Below are 21069 nucleotides of genomic sequence, written 5' to 3'. Positions count from 1 at the left end.
CCCTGACTCTGCTATCCAGGTCAAGTTCTTGCCTGGCTCCAAATCCTTTCCTTCTAAGCATTTAACACAGCAGGTACCATATAATCGTCTTTGTTTCACTTGCTCGATGTCTGACTCTCTCTCTAGAAACTGTCAGCTCCATGAGTACAGGCCTTGTTTGCTGTCAAGACTGTGTCTCCAGCATCCAGCTTGTGGTTTAGCACATAGTGGACCCCTCAACAAACATCCATTAAGGAATGAAGCACTCAGAAAAGGGGCAGATTTTCATCAGACTCATAATCACTAGCAGGGTGGGAGCTACCAGAGAACCAGGAGGTTGAGTTTTTACTAACTTTTCTACCTTCTCCTGGAGCCTGGCCCATGAGGAGTGCCAAGATCTCCCAGAGAGATACACTGAATATCGAATTACACCAAGTGACATGTTTACGACACTAGCCACTATAAACGTATTGTAGATGACCTAACTCGGTCCTGGCTGGACATACACAGCCCCCAAATCCAGAATTCCTAGCACCAAATCAGATCGGACCAGAAGGATCCCCCTGTGGCTGGCTGCCTTCCCCAGTGCCAGAAATATTAGAAACCTTGTCTCCCCTGAGAATATATGTTTTCCCATTTGATTTGTAAGAGCTGGGACCCAGCTGCAGCCTGGTGGAGACTCCGTGCCTGAAGGTATTCATTCCCTCTACCTCTGCCCCACCTGGAACTCTCCTGCATCCCTCCACTCTGCCTGGTGTTCATTAAGGCCTGTTTACCAGATGTCCCCCTCTGGGTTACTCCTAACTTGGCCGTTCTTCATTGTCACGTCGTACTCATTAGGAGGGTGATCCAGAGCCTCATCTCCCAGGAGAGGAGGAGGGAGTCTACTCAGTCAGTTCTCCCCTCGCTGGTCTCTCTGCTCCATCATCTTGTAACACTCTGTTCCTAATTACTGTGCGTGACTACCGTGCTAATCAGTCTTTCCCATTTCAGGCACAGTTCCTACTTTCTGGATCCATCTGGTTGCACAAGTTAGGATTCTTTATATCTTGGTAATAGAAAATCTAAACCAAACCAGCTTAAGAAAGAAATGCATCATTTGGGTTGCTTTGCGTGCAAATAACAGAATACCTGGTCAAAAGTGGTTTATGCAACAAGGACATTTATTATCTCTTATAATGACATCCAGGGGAAGGGCAGTCGCAGCTTGGGTCCAGCAGCTTTGTTATGTCATCAAGGACTCAAGCTCTTTCTGCCTTGTTTGCTAATTTGTCCTCACGTGGCCACAAGAGGGTTGCCTCATTTTGAGCAACACAGGTGGACATGACATTTGGCTAAAGAGAAGCATTTCCTCTCAATGTCTCTTTTTATTGTGGAGAAAACATTTTCGACGAGAACTTCAATAGACTTCTCCTTAGTCCTATTGGTCAAGATTGGGCTATATTCCATACCGGAGGTACAAGGAAAGCTGGGAGGGAAGGTATTTTTTTGTGTGGTTTTTGTTAGGGTTTTGTTTTTTTTGTTTGTCTTTCTTTCTTTCTTTCTTTTTTTTTTTTTTTTTTTTTTTTTTTTGCCTCTATGGTGGAAAGGAGGCTTTGACAGTAAAGAAGGGATAGGGAAACAGAGAAATAGAAGGTAAGTCTCCCAGCCTCCCCTGCAGTGGGATATTGAGGCCATGTGGCAAGATCTGACCAACAGATTATGAGCAGCAGTGACATGTGCCCATTCTGGGTTGAGCTAATTAAGCCAATGCACTAATCCTGGACTGCTCTTCTAGACTTCTAATGTCACATGGAAGATTATAACTATTTTTGGCTAAGATCCTATAGTGAAGTTTCTATTATACCTAGCTAAATAGACCCTGTACACCTTTTACCCATCATGTTGGTTATTTGTTCCCACCCTTAACTCAAATTAATCCCCCCCTTTATTAGCCTTGCTCTGCCCAGAGACTGATCTATGGAGTGTATGACACAGGTTCTCTTGCTTCTGCCTTCATGCTGGCCTTTAGCCAATGAGAGATAAAGTCATGTGAAGAGACGTTGGCAGGGAGAGAGAGAGAGAGAGACCAACGTGTTTTACCCCCACTTCCACTTTTTCTAGCATTTCCTCTTTTCTTGGCATGACTGCCTCTAGGATCGCAGCTCCTGTCTGATGGCCCCTTTTCCATGGCTTCAGTCCTCATCAGGTTCTCTGGTAACACTGCTTCTTCCCTCTGACACTTCAGGCCCAGGAAGAGTACTGTCTTCCCACTGCTGCTCATCCTATGGACCAGTATTAGCTTCCTATTATTGCAAATTATGACAAACCTGGTGGTAATTTCATCTATTTTTTTCTTTATCCACTTTATCTATATTGTTTTTTGGTTGCTTGTGCTTTTGGTATCATATCTAAGAAACTATTACCTAATCCAAGGTCACAAAGATTTATACCTACTTTTCTAATATTAGCTCTTACGTTTAGGTCTGATCCATTTTGAGCTAATTTTAATTTTTTATTTTTTAAAAAGATTTATTCATGAGAGACACATGAGAGAAGCAGAGATACAGGCAGAGGGAGAAGCAGGCTCCATGTAGGGAGCCCAATGTGGGACTCGATCCTGGGATTCCAGGACCACGCCCTGGGCTGAAGGCAGGTGCTGAACCGCTGAGCCACCCAGGTGTCCCTATTTTGAGCTGATTTTGATATAAAGCATTAGGAAGGGGTGCAGCTTCATTCTTTTGCATGTGGATAGCCAATTGTCCCAGTACAATTTGTAGCAAGGACTGTTCTTTCCCCCATTGAATTGTCTTGGCAACCGTGTAAAAAATCAATTGACCATAGATGAGTAGGTTTATTTCTGGACTTTTCATTTTATTCCATTGATCTATGTCTATCCTTATGCCAGCCACCACGCACTCTTGATTACTACAGCTTTGAGGTAAGCTTTGGAATTGAGGAATGTGAGTTCTGCCAACTTTGTTCTTCTTTTTCAAGATTGTTTTGGCTTTTGGGTCGCTTGTCTTTTCACACGAATTTTAGGATCGGTTTCATGTCTGTCTCCTCGTGAAACCACGAAAGGAAAAGGCAAGCCTCTGAGCCATCTTCATGACCTACTGTGCTTGTAGGGTGTCTGGCTCACTAGTACATACCAAAAGCTTGTTAAATAGAATGAAATGTTCCAGGTCTTTTTGTCTGGAGCTTGGAATGAATTTCCACCTAGGAGAATGCAAAGTGTTTGTCTCAGTTCCAGTGCATTGAGCTACAAGTGATAATCATAAAACAATGAACACAGATTAACACAGCCTGGAGATAGGCAGTTATTCAGCAACTCAGCTAGATCCTTCCTTCCTCCCCCCTGTCCCCAGCATTCTGGGCTTTCCTATGCTTGTCACTTCATCAGCAGTAGATGGCTGCCAGCATGCCCGGTAGCAGGTCATCATACCAGCCTCTCAAAGAAGTGAGGGTGGGGATAAAGGTTCTCTCTGGAGGCTTTGTGTTTCATCCGGATGGGAAGACCCCTCACTTCTCACTGATCAGAACTGGATCACAAGCCCATCCCTGGTCCAGTCATAGAGGAAGGAGGATCAGATTACCACGACTCATTTAAGCCAAGGGCAATTCACCCAATGAAACAGGCATTAGGGCAGCCCGGGTGGCTCAGCGGCTTAGCGCCACCTTCAGCCCAGGGCATGATCCTGGAGACCTGGGATCAAGGCCCATGTAGGGCTCCTTGCATGGAGCCTGCTTCTCCCTCTGCCTGTGTCTCTGCCTGTCTCTAATAAATAAATAAAATCTTAAAAAAAAAAATGAAGCAGGCATCAGAGAACTCGTTTTCTGACATCCAGGTAAGCGGGGCTCAGGTGCCGTATCAGCTGCTGGGCAGCGACGAGTAGTGCCTTCCTCCAGCTGAGTGCACACCATGCACAAAATGGTATTTTTGCAGACCTGAGTAGTAACCCAACGTACCATATCGTTCCTTTGAGAAAATAAAACGTATCCTCAGCACCAAAGACAACTCTTTGGGCAACAACATTTGCCATGCACCCAAATATGTAGAATGGAATGCATACATTTCCTGAACATAAAATCCCACCTGTCTCAGAGTCTTTGGGAGAAAATTTAGAATATTTTAGTTTGAGGACCGATTGTCAGCACAAGCTGCCTTGGTGCAGCTCTTCAGAAGGGACAGTTCACTAGGGGGAAAGACGGTTTTTGCCGTTAATTCGTGCTTTTGTTTTCTGTCTTCACCTGGAGTGGGACCGCCTGCTCCCCCGGGGGAGGCCCCAGAGCCACACCGCCTGTCTGGAGCCCGGCGCCCCTCCTGCTCCGCCAACACACGCGCTCACTGCGTGCGTCGCTGGGGTGCGGGGTGGGGTGGGGTGGGTCCCAGGGAGCCTAGACGCCCCGGGAAGACGAGGCCCGGTGCGGGGGGGAGGGGGGGCCGGGGAGCCCAGGACACCCCGGGGAGACGCAGGCCTGGTGCGGGGCGGGGAGTCCAGGACACCCCGGGGAAGACGCAGGTCTGGTGTGTGGGGGGGGACGGGGAGTCCAGGACACCCCGGGGAGACGCAGGCCCGGGGCGGGGGGGGAGCCCAGGACACCCCGGGGAGACGCAGGCCTTGTGGGGGGGTCTCGGGGAGCCCAGGACACCCCGGGGAGACGCAGGCCCGGGGCGGGGGGGGAGCCCAGGACACCCCGGGGAGACGCAGGCCTTGTGGGGGGGTCTCGGGGAGCCCAGGACACCCCGGGGAGACGCAGGCCCGGGGCGGGGGGGGGGCCCAGGACACCCCGGGGAGACGCAGGCCTTGTGGGGGGGTCTCGGGGAGCCCAGGACACCCCGGGGAGACGCAGGCCCGGGGCGGGGGGGGGGCCCAGGACACCCCGGGGAGACGCAGGCCTTGTGGGGGGGGTCTCGGGGAGCCCAGGACACCCCGGGGAGACGCAGGCCCGGTGGGGGGGGGGCGGGGAGCCCAGGACACCCCGGGGAGACGCAGGCCTGGTGTGGGGGGGTCCCGGGGAGCCCAGGACACCCCGGGAAGACGCAGGCCTGGTGTGGGGGGGTCCCGGGGAGCCCAGGACACCCCGGGAAGACGCAGGTCTGGTGTGTGTGGGGGGGCGGGGAGCGCAGGACACCCCGGGGAGACGCAGGCCTGGTGTGGGGGGGGCCGGGGAGCCCAGGACACCCCGGGGAGATGCAGGTCTGGTGTGGGGGGGGGGCCGGGGAGCCCAGGACACCCCGGGGAGACGCAGGTCTGGTGTGGGGGGGGGCCGGGGAGCCCAGGACACCCCGGGGAGACGCAGGCCCGGGGCGGTGTCCCCCCCCTTCCCCCCCCCCCCCCGGCTGCCCCTCCCGCAGGGCGCCCCCGCCGGCCTCCCGCCAGAGGCGTCGCTGTGCGCTGGCGCCGGCCCGGGAGCCGCGTTCCGCGGGGAGCGGGCGCTCGCGCCGAGCCGGGCTTTCAGTTTCTGGCGCGAACTTCCGCCGCTCCGAAGTTGCTCGGCGCATCGGCGCGATGTCCGGGGACAGCAGCGGCCGCCGGCCCGAGGGCCAGGGCCGGGGCCGGGGCCGCGACCCGCACCGGGACCGCACCCGCTCCCGCTCCCGCTCGCGGTCCCCGCTGTCGCCCGTGTCCCGCCGCGGCGCCGCGCCCGAGCGCAGGGAGGCCCCGGAGCGCCCGAGCCTGGAGGACACGGAGCCGTCGGATTCCGGGGACGAGATGGTGGACCCCGCGAGCCTGGAGGCGGAGACCGACCACGGCCTGTGCCGCCAGATCCGCCATCAGTACCGGGCGCTCATCAACTCGGTCCAACGTAAGGCGGGGCGCGGGCGGGCGGGCAGGCGGGGACGGAGGCAGGCCCGGCCGCGCTCGGTCGGCTCGCGGGGTGGCCCCGTGCGGTGGCGGGCGGCGGGCTGCGCGACCTGGGCGGGGTGGGGGACGGGGACGGGGGACGGGGACTGTCGGAAACGCCGGCGCTCGGGCCGCACCGCACCGCACCGCACCCGCCCACTCCGAAACCCGGGGCCGCCCCGCCCGCCCTCTCGGGGCCTCCGGGCTCGCAAAGTTTGGGAGCCGCCGTTAGGAGCGCCCCTCCGCGGCTGCACGAGCCCGGGAGCCCCTGGGGTGAAGGCGATAGGCGGCCGGGCTCCTCTGAGGTTGCTGCGGCTTAGAGGTACGGCCAGCCCCCCCCCCCCCCCCCACCCCGGGCTCGAAGGATGTGCCGCGCTGGGAAGTGGACCCCGCCCCGCCACCCCGCCCCGCCGGGGACCCGGGGACCCGGGCTTGGCCGCGCTGCTGCAGGTGATCACGCCGGCAAGGACCTGTTCGCGCGTGATGAGCACGTTTCCCCAAACCTTGTTTTTTGTTTGTTTGGTTTTTTGTTTTTTTTTTTTTGCATAGAAAACCGGGAGGATATACTGAATGCCAGCGACAAATTAACAGAGGTCCTTGAAGAGGCCAACACTCTGTTTAATGGAGGTAATTCGTCACTTCATATATGGGAGCTCTTTATTATAAGTTTTAGGATGATTTTAGTTAGTTTTATATGACAGCCAAGTTATTGACACCGGACATTTCTCCCATAATAGAGTAGTGCCTTACTAGCGTTGGGAGCTTTCTCATTGTAGCGCTAATACTGTCTTCATTGCCCTTGGCCATCCCCTGAGGCGTCTCCCGAAGGCGTTAGGAGAAATTCCGGGGGGTACAGCCAGCAGCCTGTTTCAGCAAGCCCCCCAGGTGATCCTGTTGCATCCTCAAGGTTGAGAGCTTTGCATGTTTATCTTTCTGTCGCATCCCCTGCTGTATCCCCGGGATACATTTGTTGAATAGGAGAAGCAAAGAAAAAAGCTGCCCCCTCCCTCCCACATCCTGTTTCCTTTCCCATCCTCTTCCCAGTACAGGCCCACCTATAAGGGGGGCCGGGGGCAGGAGTCTACTAGTGGACCTGTGGGTTTCTACTGGGGCAAGAAAGAGAAATCTCAGAGCACTGAGCTCCAGACCATGGGGAAGGGGAAGTTAAAAAAAAAAAAAAAATCTTGGTTTGAGGGGCACCTGCGTGGCTCATCAGTTAAGCATCTGCTTTTGGCTCAGGTCATGATCCCAGGGTCCTGTCCTCGAGTCCCACATCAGGCTCCCTGCTCAGAGGGGTCTGCTTCTCCCTCTGTCCCTCCCCCTGCTCATGCATGCTCTCTCTTGCTCTCTCTCTCTCTCAAAATCTCAAGAAGAAACAATCTTGGTTTGAATTAAAAGTGTTTGGGACGCCAGCAGTCTATTTGATGACAGGACAGGTCAGGTCCCCCCTGATGTGAGCAGTGGGTCCCAGAGCCCTAGGGCAAGTCCCTGGACCCCTTTTCCAGGCCTGGACGTTCTGTGGCAGCAGAAAGACAGAATACAGACGAAGGGGCAGCGAGGAAGAGTCCGCAGAACGTGCACTGCCGACACCACAATTCTTCGCGTTCCTGGGACCAGGGTCCTTATTTCTAGTAATGTCCTAGTATGACTTAATGGCTTACCTGTTGCCCACCTTTTAATGTTTTTCTGTCTGCACGTTCTCAGATGAGTGTCTTTCTAGTTCTGGTCACAGCCTCCTGACTACTCCCCAGCTGGGTCTCCCAGGCTTGCTAAATCTCACTTCCAGAAGTGGGCATTTCCCTTCCACCAGGTTAAATCCCTCCTCTACCGTCCTTAGCTTTATCTTCTCTCCACTCCTGGTCCCCGGGTCAGTCTCCTCAAGGTTCCTCTTGACTCCTTCACTCCTTTGCTGATTTACTGTGCATCTTACTAGTTCTTGAGCCACACACCGCCTCCCCTTGGCTGATTCTGCTGTGCTGCGTGGGTCACCTCTTTCAGGCAGAGTTACTCAGCCGGGCTCTGGGAGTCTCCCAGCAAACACAGAATTCTAGATCCTTGGCATTCATTGTTTTAACTCAGTGGAGGCCTCCCAGCCACCTGTGACTGGGAAGTCTGTGTTTTCTGGGCGGAGCTGCGAGGCCAGTGGGCAAGGCCACGGGGAGCCCAGGAACGAGCTGCCAGCCTCTGTCTGCTGCCCTCTCTCACCCATGGTCACTTCCATAGCAGTGCTCCTGAAATAAAATGGGAGAAAAATGATGTATGTCAACAAAACCCGGAGTCAGCAAGTTCAGCAGCCCAAGGTGTGTTCGGAAAGTGGGGGACCCAAATGAAAAGGCCCCCAGGAGCCAGCCAGGCACAGATGTTTCTGTATTTGAGCTTTGCCGCTTTCCCCTCTAATTGGCTCCCTTTCCAGGTGTTTCCAGAGCACTTTACTCTCGCTGGCCCATCAGGTCTGCCCTTAACACCAAAAGGCTTGTCCTTCCCCTTCCTTCTCCTCTCACTTCCTCCTGTTTCCCTGCCCCATTCCTTCTTGTCTCCTCCTGTTTGAATCTTTTTCTCTCCCTAGCTAATCTTAAATCCCGGGTCCTCTGTCAGACATTTCTGAGTCACCCATCCTTAGAGTCGCTGCCCTGCTGTAGGCTTGGTGGCCTGCGCTGCCAGCACTGTTACTTCCCTGAGGCTCCTTGGCCATTTACTGTTGCTGCTCTACAAGCCACCCTGCCCTCCACGGAGTGGGCCTTCCTTCCCACTTACCTCTGCACAGGTGGTAATGGGGCCAAGACGCGCTGCTGGGGGCTGCTGGGGTCAGAGGGAAAAGCAGGTGGGTGTTGGAGAGGAGAGAGGCTCTGTTGAACCAGAGCTATGAAGAGCTGGGGACTCAGTTCTCAGGAGCAGGCCCCTGGAGGGAGAGTGGCTTTTAGGAGGACTGGTCAACTTTGACTCCAGATTTTGGTGGGATGGTGAGGGAGCCAGGTTTTAGAGGGAGATGGGTATGTTTGAGATTTTTTGTTTTTTGGGTTTTTTTTTTTAATTTTTTTAATTTTTTAGGGGTTTTTTGATCCAGTGGAAAATGCCACATAAGTAGGTAGAAATTTCCTGGAAAATCCCTGTGAGTAATGCATATTTAGTAATGTGTATTTTCCTTCTTTTCTGAATAGTGTCCCGAGCAAGAGAAGCAGTCCTAGATGCCCAGTTTCTCGTTTTGGCTTCAGATTTGGGCAAAGAGAAAGCAAAGCAACTGCGTTCTGATCTGAACTCGTTTGATATGTTAAGATATGTTGAAACTCTAGTAAGTTCAAAGCTACAGAATCTTAATTAAAAAATGTTTCCCATGTCACATATTGCATAATTATCTACTTTGCTTATATCTCTATGCAAATGGCTTTCACTTCCTTTTTCCTTTTTGAGGGGTGTCTGGAGGGGGGGAGGCGTGTCTCAGAGTCCTCCAAAGAGATCTCACCAAGTTAAACAATACTGGAGAGCTAGGTGGTGGAATTTAGGGTGGCAGCTTAGAGGTTTAAAAATCCCGTAGCATTCTAAGACTCTGGGTGCACGTTTATTTACAAATGGCCATTTTTTCCCCCCTGAACTATCGGTTAATAAGCGTTCTAGCTCATTCTCAGTGACTCCAGGTGGCAGAGCTCAGCTGGACAGTTAGGCCTGATGGGGGGGCATGTTATCTGTCTTTGAGACTATCTTGGAACTATATGAATATGCTTGGGATTTTGCTTTTTTTTGTGGATCTTTTCTTTGTTTTATTCACCTTTGAATGGTTGTTACCTAAAATTTTAAAACTTTTCTTTGGTGGATTTGCCAAAAAAGCACAATGAGGCTGACCTCGCGTTTTACAACGTTGTGGTTGGTTTTTTTTTCCTCTTTTTTGGGGGCGGGTTCCCCTCTGAGCTAACCTCTGTCCTAGCATTTCTGCTAGGACTTTGAATTTCTGACTGAAGGTTTGTTAAATGGTTATTAAAATGATGTAGTACCATGAGACTGACCCAGATAAGTTCGTTATTTTGTAAAGGTGGGAGATAGATGAATTTTCTGTTGTTTTTAAAGCCGTAAGTGGTTTAAAATTGAAATTTTACTTACATTTAAAACCTTAAAATTTTCTCTTTTAATTTTTTTATCACAAGGTATAAAATGCACACTAATGTATAGCTGAATAAATAAAAGTGGCCATATACTGGGTTATCTTTTTAAAAATTACTGGTATTTATCCAGGTGAGCTGTGTACTTTAACAAATCAAAATAAGTTTCTGGAAGTCTTAAGGCATTCAGTGTAAAGCCCTAAATTAATAGCTGTAATCGCTGGGTGTGGAAGTCCCTTCTGGGTACATCAAGTATAGATACTACAAGGAAAAGATTGATAGGTTTGACCAGACAGAAATGGACCCCTCCTCCTACGCATGTGGTAGGGGGACTGGGTGGTGGAGGGTACAGACTTACTGACTTGACATCTCTGATCAGGCTCTTGCAGCCTCTCCTTTCTTCAGGGTTTGTTGCCTTTAATAGGGGTAGGCGCCCTGGGGGCTTTTTGATGATTGTTTATATTTGATATTACTGTTTTAATTTGATAACTTGTAGGCATTTTATAATTTCATTATGTAATCAAAGTACTTTCATTTTCTGTAAGATCGTGTGGGATAAGAGAATCCTTAGACTTCTGGCAGTTCTTCCCAGGAAGGCAGGTGTAAGATGAGCGATTCTCTGACGCTAGGCCACTGCTCTCTGGATGTTCTGAGACACAAGCTGAATAGAGGTCTCTAGGAGGTTGGCTTAAAAACGATAATCTGAAAGCCAGCTAACCTTGCCTGTTCTATCCTGGAGCCTTTGATTTGGGATGTGATTTCAGTTTTGTGTGTTGGCACAGCTTTCCTAATACTTGGATGGACTAAACATTCATTCACTCTAGTATTTCTACCTTTGAAAGTTGGAATTTATTTAAAATTATTTGTATAATAAGAAATGTAGCCAACGTGTTAGGGCACTGAAAACAGGCTTTTTGCCTCTGGCCTCTTAAAGTTTAGAGATAGAGATTATGGGATGCAGTGTATGATTGCTTGTGGCTTAACTGGGGTTTTTTGTTTCCCTTCATTTTTGTAGCTGACACATATGGGTGTAAATCCACTAGAAGCTGAAGAACTCATCCGTGATGAAGATAGTTCTGATTTTGAATTCATAGTCTATGACTCCTGGAAAATATCAGGCAAAACAGCAGAAAACACCTTTAATAAAACCCATACATTCCACTTTCTGTAAGATTACTTTAAAAATATGACAGACCAGCCATTTGTAAACCTTGTTTTTTATTGTAGGAACAAAGGTGATCTAGTATGGTGGAAGTGACAATCAGGATGCCATTGTTGGGAGATTTTTCTAAACTTTGATTGAAAAGCCCATAAAATCTTGATGTGGATGGAACCTCATCCTGCTCAGTTTAAGCGGGAAAGGCTGTGGGCCAGAACCTCTGACCACAGTGCTCCACTGGCAGCTTTGTTTTCCAGCGTGTGAGGCTTTGGATCTGGGGCATGCCATCTGGCTTTATTTTGTCGCCCTTAATCCTTAACTCGTAGGAGGATGATACCTCTTAGGGAGGGGATCTCCAGATTCTACCAATGTATATAAAGTGCCATTTATTGTAATTTCCTGTTGGATGGTCGCTGACCTGTCCTCGAAGCCTGCTTCAGTCACTCCCATAAACTGCCCAGCTTGTTTTTTGGAGACTAGTTTTGAAAAGTTTTCATTTATACTCAAATTAGCTTCTATCTTAATTTCCTAGTTCAGTCCTTTTGGAGAAACTGAGAATGGCCCCTACTGCTTCTTTTGTTAAGACCACCTTCAAATGCATTGGGGTGTTCCCCAGCAGATACTTTCTCTAGAGCAAGCACCCATTTGTTTCTTCCTTAAGTGCTGAGCTCCGGGACATTTGTCGGTTCCAGTTCACCCTCCCAAAGCTCCCGAGGAAGGTAAACCTCAGGGAGGCAGCTTTGGAGACACACAGGTGCGAGGCCAGGCATCTGTTTTTAACAAGCCTTCAGCTAACCCAGGTGCCCAGAACCACTGCACACACAACAGCATAAAGATCAGACTTCTTCGTTGCAGGAGAAAGTCCAAATCTCTATTTGTTGCCTTTGAGTTCTAGGCTCTGTCATAAATCCCAAATATCTAAATGCAGCCTTGGGTGCTGTGCCTTAAACTTTCTCTCATCACCTGGCACAACCTGCATCCACAATGAATTGCATAAAGCTTTGTGCCCTTGCACTTGCTGTTATTTGGCCTACAGTATCTTCCCCCCGTCTTTTCTGTCTGGGAAGGTTTGCTTATCTCCTAGGCCCTAACTTGGAAGCCTCTAGTAGCTTCTCCAGACAGAGGTGTCATTGGGAGATGAGAGAGCACTCCCATGGCTGGGTAGATCCCTGCCCACAAGCTCTCACAGCACTTGAGTATTACTCTAGCATAGCACTGTGGGATCTACCATATTATGTCGGAATGGACATGTATGTATGTGTGTGTGTGGATTTGGATCTGTCCATCTACACTGCACACTTTGAGCTCCTCAAGCATAGGGACCACATGGGTCTATGTTCTCGGGGCCTTGGTCTCTTCATGGTACATCAATTACTGTAGCTTATCTCTGCATTAGCACTTTTTTTAGGGGGTGTAGTGGGTCCAAAGGGGAAAAGAATCCCATTGCTTCTGTTTGACTTGTCATCTTGAGACAGGTGTGTTCTGTAGTCCCAGGCTGTAAGCTCTGTCTTGGCACCCCTGGTCCAAAGGCTTTTAACCCCAGTGGGGCTGTTTGTTCCTCTTCCCCACATGTTCATCCTTCCCACTGATCTGAAGTTGGCCTTGCCAAAGAGACAGCAGGCTAGCTGGGAAGACCACAGGCATATTTACCAGTTTACTGTTGAGAGCAAGATAGGAAGGTGTTTGAGGGGGGTATCTGGTTGCGTAGAGCTCCTAGGGGTTCTTTGAGACACACAAAGGGAACAGGTAGGATGTCACAGAACTGACCAGAGTTTTGGTCCGATGTCAGTTCATATATTACTGAAGCCCGGTCTGAATTTGACCATTCCATGGAACTGCTTCCAGTTAGTGAAATCAGTTTGTTTAAAAAACAAACAAAAAAAGACATGAAAGCATATTTCTCATTAGGTTGGGTTCAATACAAGGAGAGTTCCCTGTGCCAAAGCCACGAAGTGAACGTCCAAGAAAAGGTCCCACGACAGAAGAGAAGAAGACAATGCCTGACCAGGTTTGTTTTTTTAAAAACATCTCAGGTTAAAGTAGCTATTGATACAACGTATGTGCGGTTTGGCCACCTTTTCTAAGCTTTAAGATCTGGAGTCAGGTTCGGTCGCTAAAATAATTACTTCGATCATTTCTTAAATCATGTAAGCCTTTTAAACATTTTGTTGGATGAACCCCCTGTCTTGGTTTTAATTCATTTCTGTAGTTTGGATCAGTTCTAAGCCAGGAGTTGGTTCTCAGCCTCAGTGCCATCGCCATTGGGGGCTGGGTCCTTGTCTGTTGTGGGAGGCTGTAGCATCCCTGGCCTCTTCCCACTAGATGCTGCCTCCTCCTCCCCGCTTATCCCCAGGTTGGGACAACCAGAAGCACCCCCCAGATATTGGCAGGTGTCCCTGGGAGTTAGACTCACTCCCAATTAAGAACCACTGTTCTAAACGGCACTTTTTAAAAAATTTTGCTACTTACATACAACCTGAAAATGGTTGATTTGGTGATGTTACTCCTCCATTAAAAAGTTAATATAAAAATGTTACGGAGCTAGAAAATCTTTTTTTTTTTTTTTTTTTTTTTTAACTAAATTTTAAGACGACGATAAAAACTGCTCGGCAGTCCCCTGATAAAAGGCATTTAGAAGAGTTTGGACATAGAAAAGAGCAGAAACATGAGCGGATAGGCAAGTAGGTCGGTCCGCGTGGTAACGACTCTATATTTTCAGTTAAGTGAAATGGAAGAATCCCATCAAGAAGCGACAGAGAAAGAAGTGGAAAGAATTCTGGGATTGTTGCAGACGTATTTCCGAGAAGATCGTGAGTATGATACCAAGTTCAAAGTGGAGGGGTTCATATTTAACAGACGCGTCTCACTTGCAATGAGAAGTTGTTTTTGGAGAAGCGTTTTCAGTCCTACGTAATGTCTGAATCCCCTTGGTTCTTTCTTGGCAGGTCTACTTAATGAGGCTTCTCTCCTCTAGCAGCCCCACGTGCGAGTGCTGCAAAGTCACCTCCTGTTCTTGTTTTAAAAAGCTGGGGTATTTTTTCTGTTACAAAATAAAAGGTGCCATAGAAGTGAGCAACCTAGAGTCGAGCACCTATCCCCACTCACCTCACTCCCCCAGGCAGCCCCCTCCCTGTGTGCGTCAGGTCTTTAGGTCGGTAACGTAACTCTGCACAGAAGTAGTTGGGAATTTTCTGGGCTTTTTTTTTTTTTTTCTTTTTTCCCCAGTATGAGTTTTCCACATGGACCTTCTCTCCCATATCAGTACATACAGATCCCCCTCATTTTTCTCAATGATTCCCATCGTATGGTTGTATCATACTTTGAACAAGTCCTCGTGAGTGGACAACCAAGTCCTTTGCAGCATTTTGTTCTTGTGAAACCCACTGCAGTGGAAAATCTTGGTATGCAACTTTGTGCACATGTGCTGATATTTCTGTAGGACAGTTTTTGAGAGGAGGGTGGCCAGATGAGTGGGCATATGTATTTTTAATGTCCGATTGCCCTCCAGAAAGGCTGTATCAGTTTACATTCCTATGACAGATTGAGTGCCCATTTCCTTCCTCTGATAACACAGGAGAATGTTAGTCTTCTTGATTGGCAAAAAAATCATCTTCCCTGTTTTGAAGATTTTTTTTCCTTCTTTTGTCTATAGCTGATACTCCTATGTCGTTCTTTGATTTTGTGGTTGATCCACATTCTTTCCCCCGAACAGTGGAAAACATCTTTCATGTTTCCTTCATTATAAGGGTAAGATTTATGATTATTTCTCTTTTTTTCTAGTATACCTTTTAAAAGGGTAAATAATAGGGGTGCCTGGGTGGCTTAGTTGGTTAAGCGTCCGACTCTTCATTTGGGCTCAGATCCTGATCTCAGGGTCATGAGATCAAGCTCTGCTTTGGGCTCTGTGCTGGGCATGAAACCTGCATACCACTCTCGCTCACTCTTTCTCTTCTTCTCTCTCTCTCAAAAAAAAAAAAAAAAAAAAAAAGGAGGGGGGTAAACATAAAAGCTGTGAATGGGAGCTGGCGAAGGTACTAACTGGTGTGTATGGTTGGCCCATCCCATTTGGCAAAATGCTAGCACAGAAGCAGAAGAAACAAGCTGAAAATTTGTGTGGGCACCTGGCTGCTTAGTTGGCGGAGCATGCGACTTAATCTTGGAGTTGTGAGTCTGAGCTGTACGTTAGGTGTAGAGATTACTAAATATAATAAACTTTTTAAAAAAATTGTGTGCTTTTACGTTTTAGGAATTATTTACAGAAAGAATTGACAAAATTTGAATATGGAGCTATAGATAGCAGTGTAAATGGTATAAATGTTAAATTTCCCAAATTTGATAAGAAAATATCTTGTTCTCAAGAAATACACACTGAAAGTTTTCAATTAAGGAAGAGGAGCAGGTCATCTATCACTAATTCTCTCCTTAAAATCATTAGTGCCTGTGTAGAGAAGGGGAAATAATGTGACAAAACTTGAACAGATGGTGAAGTTGGGGAAGGAATATATGGGGGTTCTTTATAGTAGCCTTGTAGCTCCTTCAGTTTGAAATTATTTCAAAATAGAAGGTTCAAGGGACGTCTGGGTACTTAAGTGGTTGAGGGTCTGCCTTGGGCTCAGGGCAAGTCCCATATCAGGCTCCCCATGGGGAGCCTGCTTCTCCCTCTGCCTATGTCTCTGACTCTCTCTGTGTCTCTCATAAATAAATAAATAAAATCTTCAAAAAAAAAATTAAGAAAAGAATCCTTGCTCAGATTTATACTGTGGAAATTTGCTTTGGACTGACTTTAGTCTTATAGCAGTTGGCACTCTACACGGAAGGTCAATTTCATTTTAACCTCAGACAAAAATCTTTTTTTTTTTTTTTTTTTAAGATTTTATTTATTTATTCATGAGAGGCACACAGAGAGGGAGAGAGGCAGAGACACAGGCAGAGGGAGAAGCAGGCTCCATGCAGAGAACCTGACATGGGACTCATCCCAGGTCCCCAGGATCACACCCCGGGCCGTAGGCGGCACTAAACCGCGGAGCCACTGGGGCTGCCCACAGACAAAAATCTCTTATCGACCAAAGTATTGTCCCAGAAATAGTAAAGACATATTTTATCAACAGTTAATGATGAGTTATGCATAATAAAATGCTGAGTGTCCAAAAATCTGCGTGAATCATATTTAAGAGCCAAGGAAGGTCTAAGAGCCAAGCCAGTTTCAGTTTTATTTAGGAGATACTCAGGATGAAGACTGGTCAGAAACCTGAGGGATGCCTCATTGGAAAGTCTTGTCCATATAATGTCCTCATTGTTAATGGTATATTTTGATTGTCTGGGATATGGAGTTTTTTGTTTTTTGTTTTTTGAGAGAGAGAAAGAGAAGGAAGAGGAGGGGCAGATGGAGAGGGAAAGAATCTCAAATAGACTCTCTGCTGAGCCTGGAGCCCAAAGTAGGGCTCAGTCTCATGACCCTGAGATCATGACCTGAGCTGAAATCAAGAGTCAGTTGCTTAACTGACTGCACTACCCACATGCCCCATGGGATATGGGGTTTTCTAATTAATGTTTTTTTATCCAATGGTTATAGGTTTTGGATCTAATTTTTTAAATAGGCTTTTGAATCTAAATCTAAAATTATGTTTGTGCTTTAGGATGGTTTTGCAAGAATAAAGCTTGACCAAGACCGACTGCCAATAATAGGTAAATGATGCTACATTAAGAAAAATTAGTTTTAGAGAAAATGTGTCATTCGAGTTCATGAAATGCAACTGTGAGTATGCATTTTAGGTAACCAACTTTTACAATGCTGTATCTCGTTCAACTAACTGAAGTACTGCCAACACGGGCATTACTTAAAAACCAGGGGGTTCATCTGTATCATTGACTCAACATCTGCCATATAGATTAACAAGGAAGTCCCTCCAATTTTAATTTAGAATGTTTGTAATTAAAGTTACTGTTGTACTTTCTTCCCTTCTGTTTTCCCCTGAAGCCAGCTTCCTCTCCTCAACCTGGAGAGAATCTTTCTTAGTTGAATAATTCCACTTCTCTGTGAATCCTTTCTTTCTGAGGTCTCCTGGAGAGAGCCAAGTACTTGCATTGCCCTGATTGTTATTTAATGGTTCTCAATTTCTCTGGGACTCAGTAGGATTCTCTCTGGGGTTGGTAGGCAGATATGCGGAGGTTTTCAAATGATTGCCACTAGTAACTCTACTATGGGAGAGTGTTTTTTTTTTTTAATAGAAGCTAAGGGATTATTTGCTACCAAAATAACATGGTTAATGTGTCACTGATGAGTGGAATCCTAATAAGTATTTAATACTCTGAGTGTCTTCCATACAGGTTCATTCCTTCTCAGCACTTTCTGTTCAGAGTACCTCTTGTGATTTGATAACCTTTGAACACTTTTATCTTTGAAACAGAACCTGTTAATATTAATGAAGAAAGTGAGGGAATTGACCAAAACACCCAAATTAGGAATCAAGGAATTATAGCTTTGAGCTACCGTGACTGGGAGGTAAAACTCTGCACATTGCCCCAGGGTAGTTCTGTCTCCCTTGTTATTTGCTGTAAACCTAATGCCCAAATGTCTTTGTTCTCTGCCAGGAGATCGTGAAGACCTTCGAGATATCAGAGCCTGTGATTGCTTCAGGCCAGAGTCAGCAGAGGCTAAGCGCTTGACGCCAGCAAAGGTAACATTTCCTATGTGTTATTAAATTCCAAGTAGGTTCCAGACCATCTTCCTTTTTCCGCATTCTAGTGAAATTGGGATTTGCCTCCCTCTAGTGCCTCATTCTTAAAACTGTGTGTGCTGGTGGGAAAGGCAGTGCCAGGCCTAGTGGCTGCGAGTCCCCTTCTTTGGATTACTTCAGTTGTTCTAAAAATTTGTGGTTGAAAGAGGCAGAGCAGGAATTTGTTTCCACCTTCTCCCCTCCCTAATGGATTGATAAACTAGATAAGTGATAAAACTAGATTTGCTTATTTTACAGCTATGAAGTAGAAAAGGAGTATTAGGACAGAATTACCTGGAATGATGTCAGTAAATGGACATTTCTGAAATCTGAGTTATGCTGTGAAGCACTTCATTTTTACGAAAGAGAACATGCTAGCAGGAAGTCTTCGATATGATTGGGCATTTGCTATGATGGGTGGGAGTCAGGAAACCTGAATTCTGTTTGCTTCATCCCGTTAGTTTAAAATCACTGAGCAGGTCACTTAATCTTACTCCCCTTCATTTTGTCTATAAATCTATCTGTAAAATGATGGGATTCTGAATGAGATCATTAAGGTTTTTTTTTTTTTAGCTCAAATTTTCTATAATTATGAGTTTAAAATTAGCTTTTAATACTTAATGTAAATGCTTAACATGTACCTCAATTAATTGAGCTTCTTTTTGTTCAAAGATAACTTGAGGGAAAGAGAACAGACATAAGGTATATAATGTGGGTGGACTGGGGCCCTACTCACTGAGAAAGGACTAGTGGTTAGATTCTATTACATATATCAAGTGAACTTTTGATTCATTTTATCATTTGTAAACTGTTAACAAGCTATTTTTTACTCTTTTTTTTTAGGACTCAGATGGATAGCGAAATCCAAAAAGGGAAGCAGCATGTATTGTATATATTGTATGATTAAACATTTTTAAAGACAGATTGTTTTTAGTAAAATGTAGCTTTTGATAGTTATGAATTTGTCATGGTTGTCTTTGATTAAAGGAAATTCACTGCCATATTCACAAACTGTAGTTACTCTTTATTTTCTGATCATGCCAGAGGTTGTCCTTTCTCTAGTTCTGTCCATGGAAAGTTTTTTAGTTAGGTTGTTACGGCCTGTAAATCATTCTGGTTCTTTTTATATCTCTTTAGCTGTAAAGTTAGCTGGTTGAGTCAACAAATCTAGGTTGAACTGTATGAAATTGTTGTTTTTGTAGGTAAGACACCATCACATATCAGCAACTGTATATGATTCAGCCTGTGATTTACTCACAAGAAACTATGTGGCCCTGTGCCAGGCCAGGCTGGGAAGTGTCCCCAGTAGTCCTCTGTCTACACCAGAGCAAAACCATACAGCGGGGTGGGTAGTGTATTTCTACCTATGCTGCTGACCTTCACTGGCCTTTCAGGCCTGTCCGTATGTTCTCTAGCCCTGTATTGGTTCCCTTTCCCATTCCCCAGCTTCCTACACCCCGCCCCCGCCTTCCCTCGAGTATCAGAGTCAGGGTGTTGCTTCTATGATAGGCTCTGGATGCCCAGCCCTTCCTGGTGCTCAGGTGTGAGTCCCCCTCCACACCTAGTGCCTTCCCTGCAGCCATGGTCATTGCTTATCTTAAGACAGCTCTTGTGACCCTCAGTTACTGTCCTGTCTCTTCTTTGAGCAAGGACCACTTGTAGTCTCCCCTCCTGGCCATCTTGGAGTCCATGCACCTCCTTTGCCAGCATTCTCCAGGGGCCATTTTAGGCCAAATTGGTGATTCCTTCCCAAATAATTAGGTCCTGGGGTTAAATGCTGCAAATTTGACACTCAAAAATCCGGTCCTGGAGGGGCACCCAGGTGGCTCGCTTGGTTAAGCACTGGACTCTGACTTCAGTTCGGGTCATGATTTCAGGGTCCTAGGATCAGGCCTGGCATCAGGCTCCATGCTCAGTGCAGTCTGCTTGTCCCTCTCTATCCCTCTGCTTGCTTGCTTGCTCTCATACATTTAAAAAAATTTCTACTCCTGGAAAGCTGTACATCCTCATGTCTGGTGCTTTCCCTGGTTCCCTTCCCCCCATCTTACTCTCAGGAGTTATACTACATCTATATCCTGAACATTATCCATATTATATTTGACTTCAGTCTGAGAAAGCCACAGGCATGTGTGACCAATGGCTTATTGGCAGCACAGGGCCTGTTTTAAATGTGTATAAAATAGCCCCCAATCTGTCCTCCCTGTAATCCCTATAGTGGTACTTCTACTACTTTATTTCCTCCAAAGAAATCTAGTACTTGTTTTCTTTTCCCTCACAGCCCCTACCTTAATCAGTCATGACATCCCATCTGGTGTCTTGATTCTCTCCATCCCGCCCAGATTTCTGCCATACGCTCCCGTCGTGTCTCCCCCCACCCCATTCCTGTCTGCGTTTCACCCCCTTCACATCTTCAAAACCACTTGTCAGTTCCTCAGTGACTCCACACTGCCTTCGAGACTTGAGAGACCTGAGCTTGCAGAGCCACGGAGGCCTTACATGTTCGGGCACCTTGCTGACACCCAGGCTCACCTCCCCCTCTACACTCAGGCTTTTTCTTCCATTTTGGTTGAGCAGCTTTGCAGAGATATACTTCACATTCCATGTCATTCACCCACTTAAAGTGAATAATTGATTGTTTCTCCCATCCAAGTACTAACCAGGCCTGACCCTGCTTAGCTTCCAAGATCAGACGAGATTGCGTGCTTTCATGGTGGTAGTGGTATGGCCGTAGACCGATCCGTTGTTTCTCAATCTGATCACAGGTCTCTGTAACCATCACTGCAACCTGATGTAGAACATTCTTGTTCCCAACTGGTGGCATTCACCCTTCCTCACCTACCTCCTCACTCCTTAGTTCCAATCGATAACCTTTCTGTCAAGATTTGCCTCTTCTGGATATTTCACATTAATGGAATCACAATTTTTTAAGCACGTGTGTTTAGGGTTGCCTTCCTTTCTTCCCCCTTTTGTTGGCCTGCCTTCTACTTGCTTCAAACTCTGCTCATATAAGAAACATGAGAGGCATGCAGGTGGCTCAGTCAGTTGGGTGTCTGACTGTTGATTTTAGTGGGGGTCATGACCTCAGAGTCATGAGATCAAGCCCCACTTCAGGCTCCATGCTCTGTGTTGAGTCTGCTTGAGATTCTCTACAAATGCCCCTCCTGCTTGTGCTCTCTCTCAAATATATCTTAAAAAAAAAAAAAAAAAAAAACACAGCAGTGGCCCCTGGCAAGCCAAAGTGACCATGTGGTCACTTTGCCTTTGGTACTTTTCTATAATTATTTGAGCTTTCTAAC

General features: G+C 47.1%; 1 protein-coding gene across 1 annotated transcript; it reads left to right on the top strand.

The window, feature by feature from the left end:
• Window positions 1–5455: 5455 nt before the first annotated feature.
• Window positions 5456–18784, top strand: NSMCE4A (NSE4 homolog A, SMC5-SMC6 complex component). Its single transcript, XM_038578987.1, has 11 exons — window positions 5456–5769; window positions 6357–6434; window positions 8966–9096; window positions 10914–11065; window positions 12966–13065; window positions 13777–13867; window positions 14710–14804; window positions 16694–16742; window positions 17465–17559; window positions 17649–17734; window positions 18617–18784. Exons 1-10 carry the CDS (start codon window positions 5472–5474, stop codon window positions 17721–17723), a joined length of 1164 nt encoding a protein of 387 aa, XP_038434915.1. The 5' UTR covers window positions 5456–5471; the 3' UTR covers window positions 17724–17734; window positions 18617–18784.
• The last annotated feature ends 2285 nt before the right edge of the window (window positions 18785–21069 follow it).

Source organism: Canis lupus, chromosome 28 (assembly GCF_011100685.1).
Source record: "Canis lupus familiaris isolate Mischka breed German Shepherd chromosome 28, alternate assembly UU_Cfam_GSD_1.0, whole genome shotgun sequence".
Classification (NCBI taxonomy): domain Eukaryota; kingdom Metazoa; phylum Chordata; class Mammalia; order Carnivora; family Canidae; genus Canis; species Canis lupus.
This window is presented reverse-complemented; position numbering and strand designations above follow the sequence as displayed.

Bases quoted from the DNA above. Each gene is read 5' to 3' on its own strand.
- NSMCE4A (XM_038578987.1), top strand. From the start codon at position 5,472: ATGTCCGGGGACAGCAGCGGCCGCCGGCCCGAGGGCCAGGGCCGGGGC. The intron at 9,097-10,913 runs GTAAGTTCAAAG...TCATTTTTGTAG, and splicing joins TAAGATATGTTGAAACTCTA to CTGACACATATGGGTGTAAA. The intron at 13,868-14,709 runs GTGAGTATGATA...TTTTGTCTATAG, and splicing joins GACGTATTTCCGAGAAGATC to CTGATACTCCTATGTCGTTC.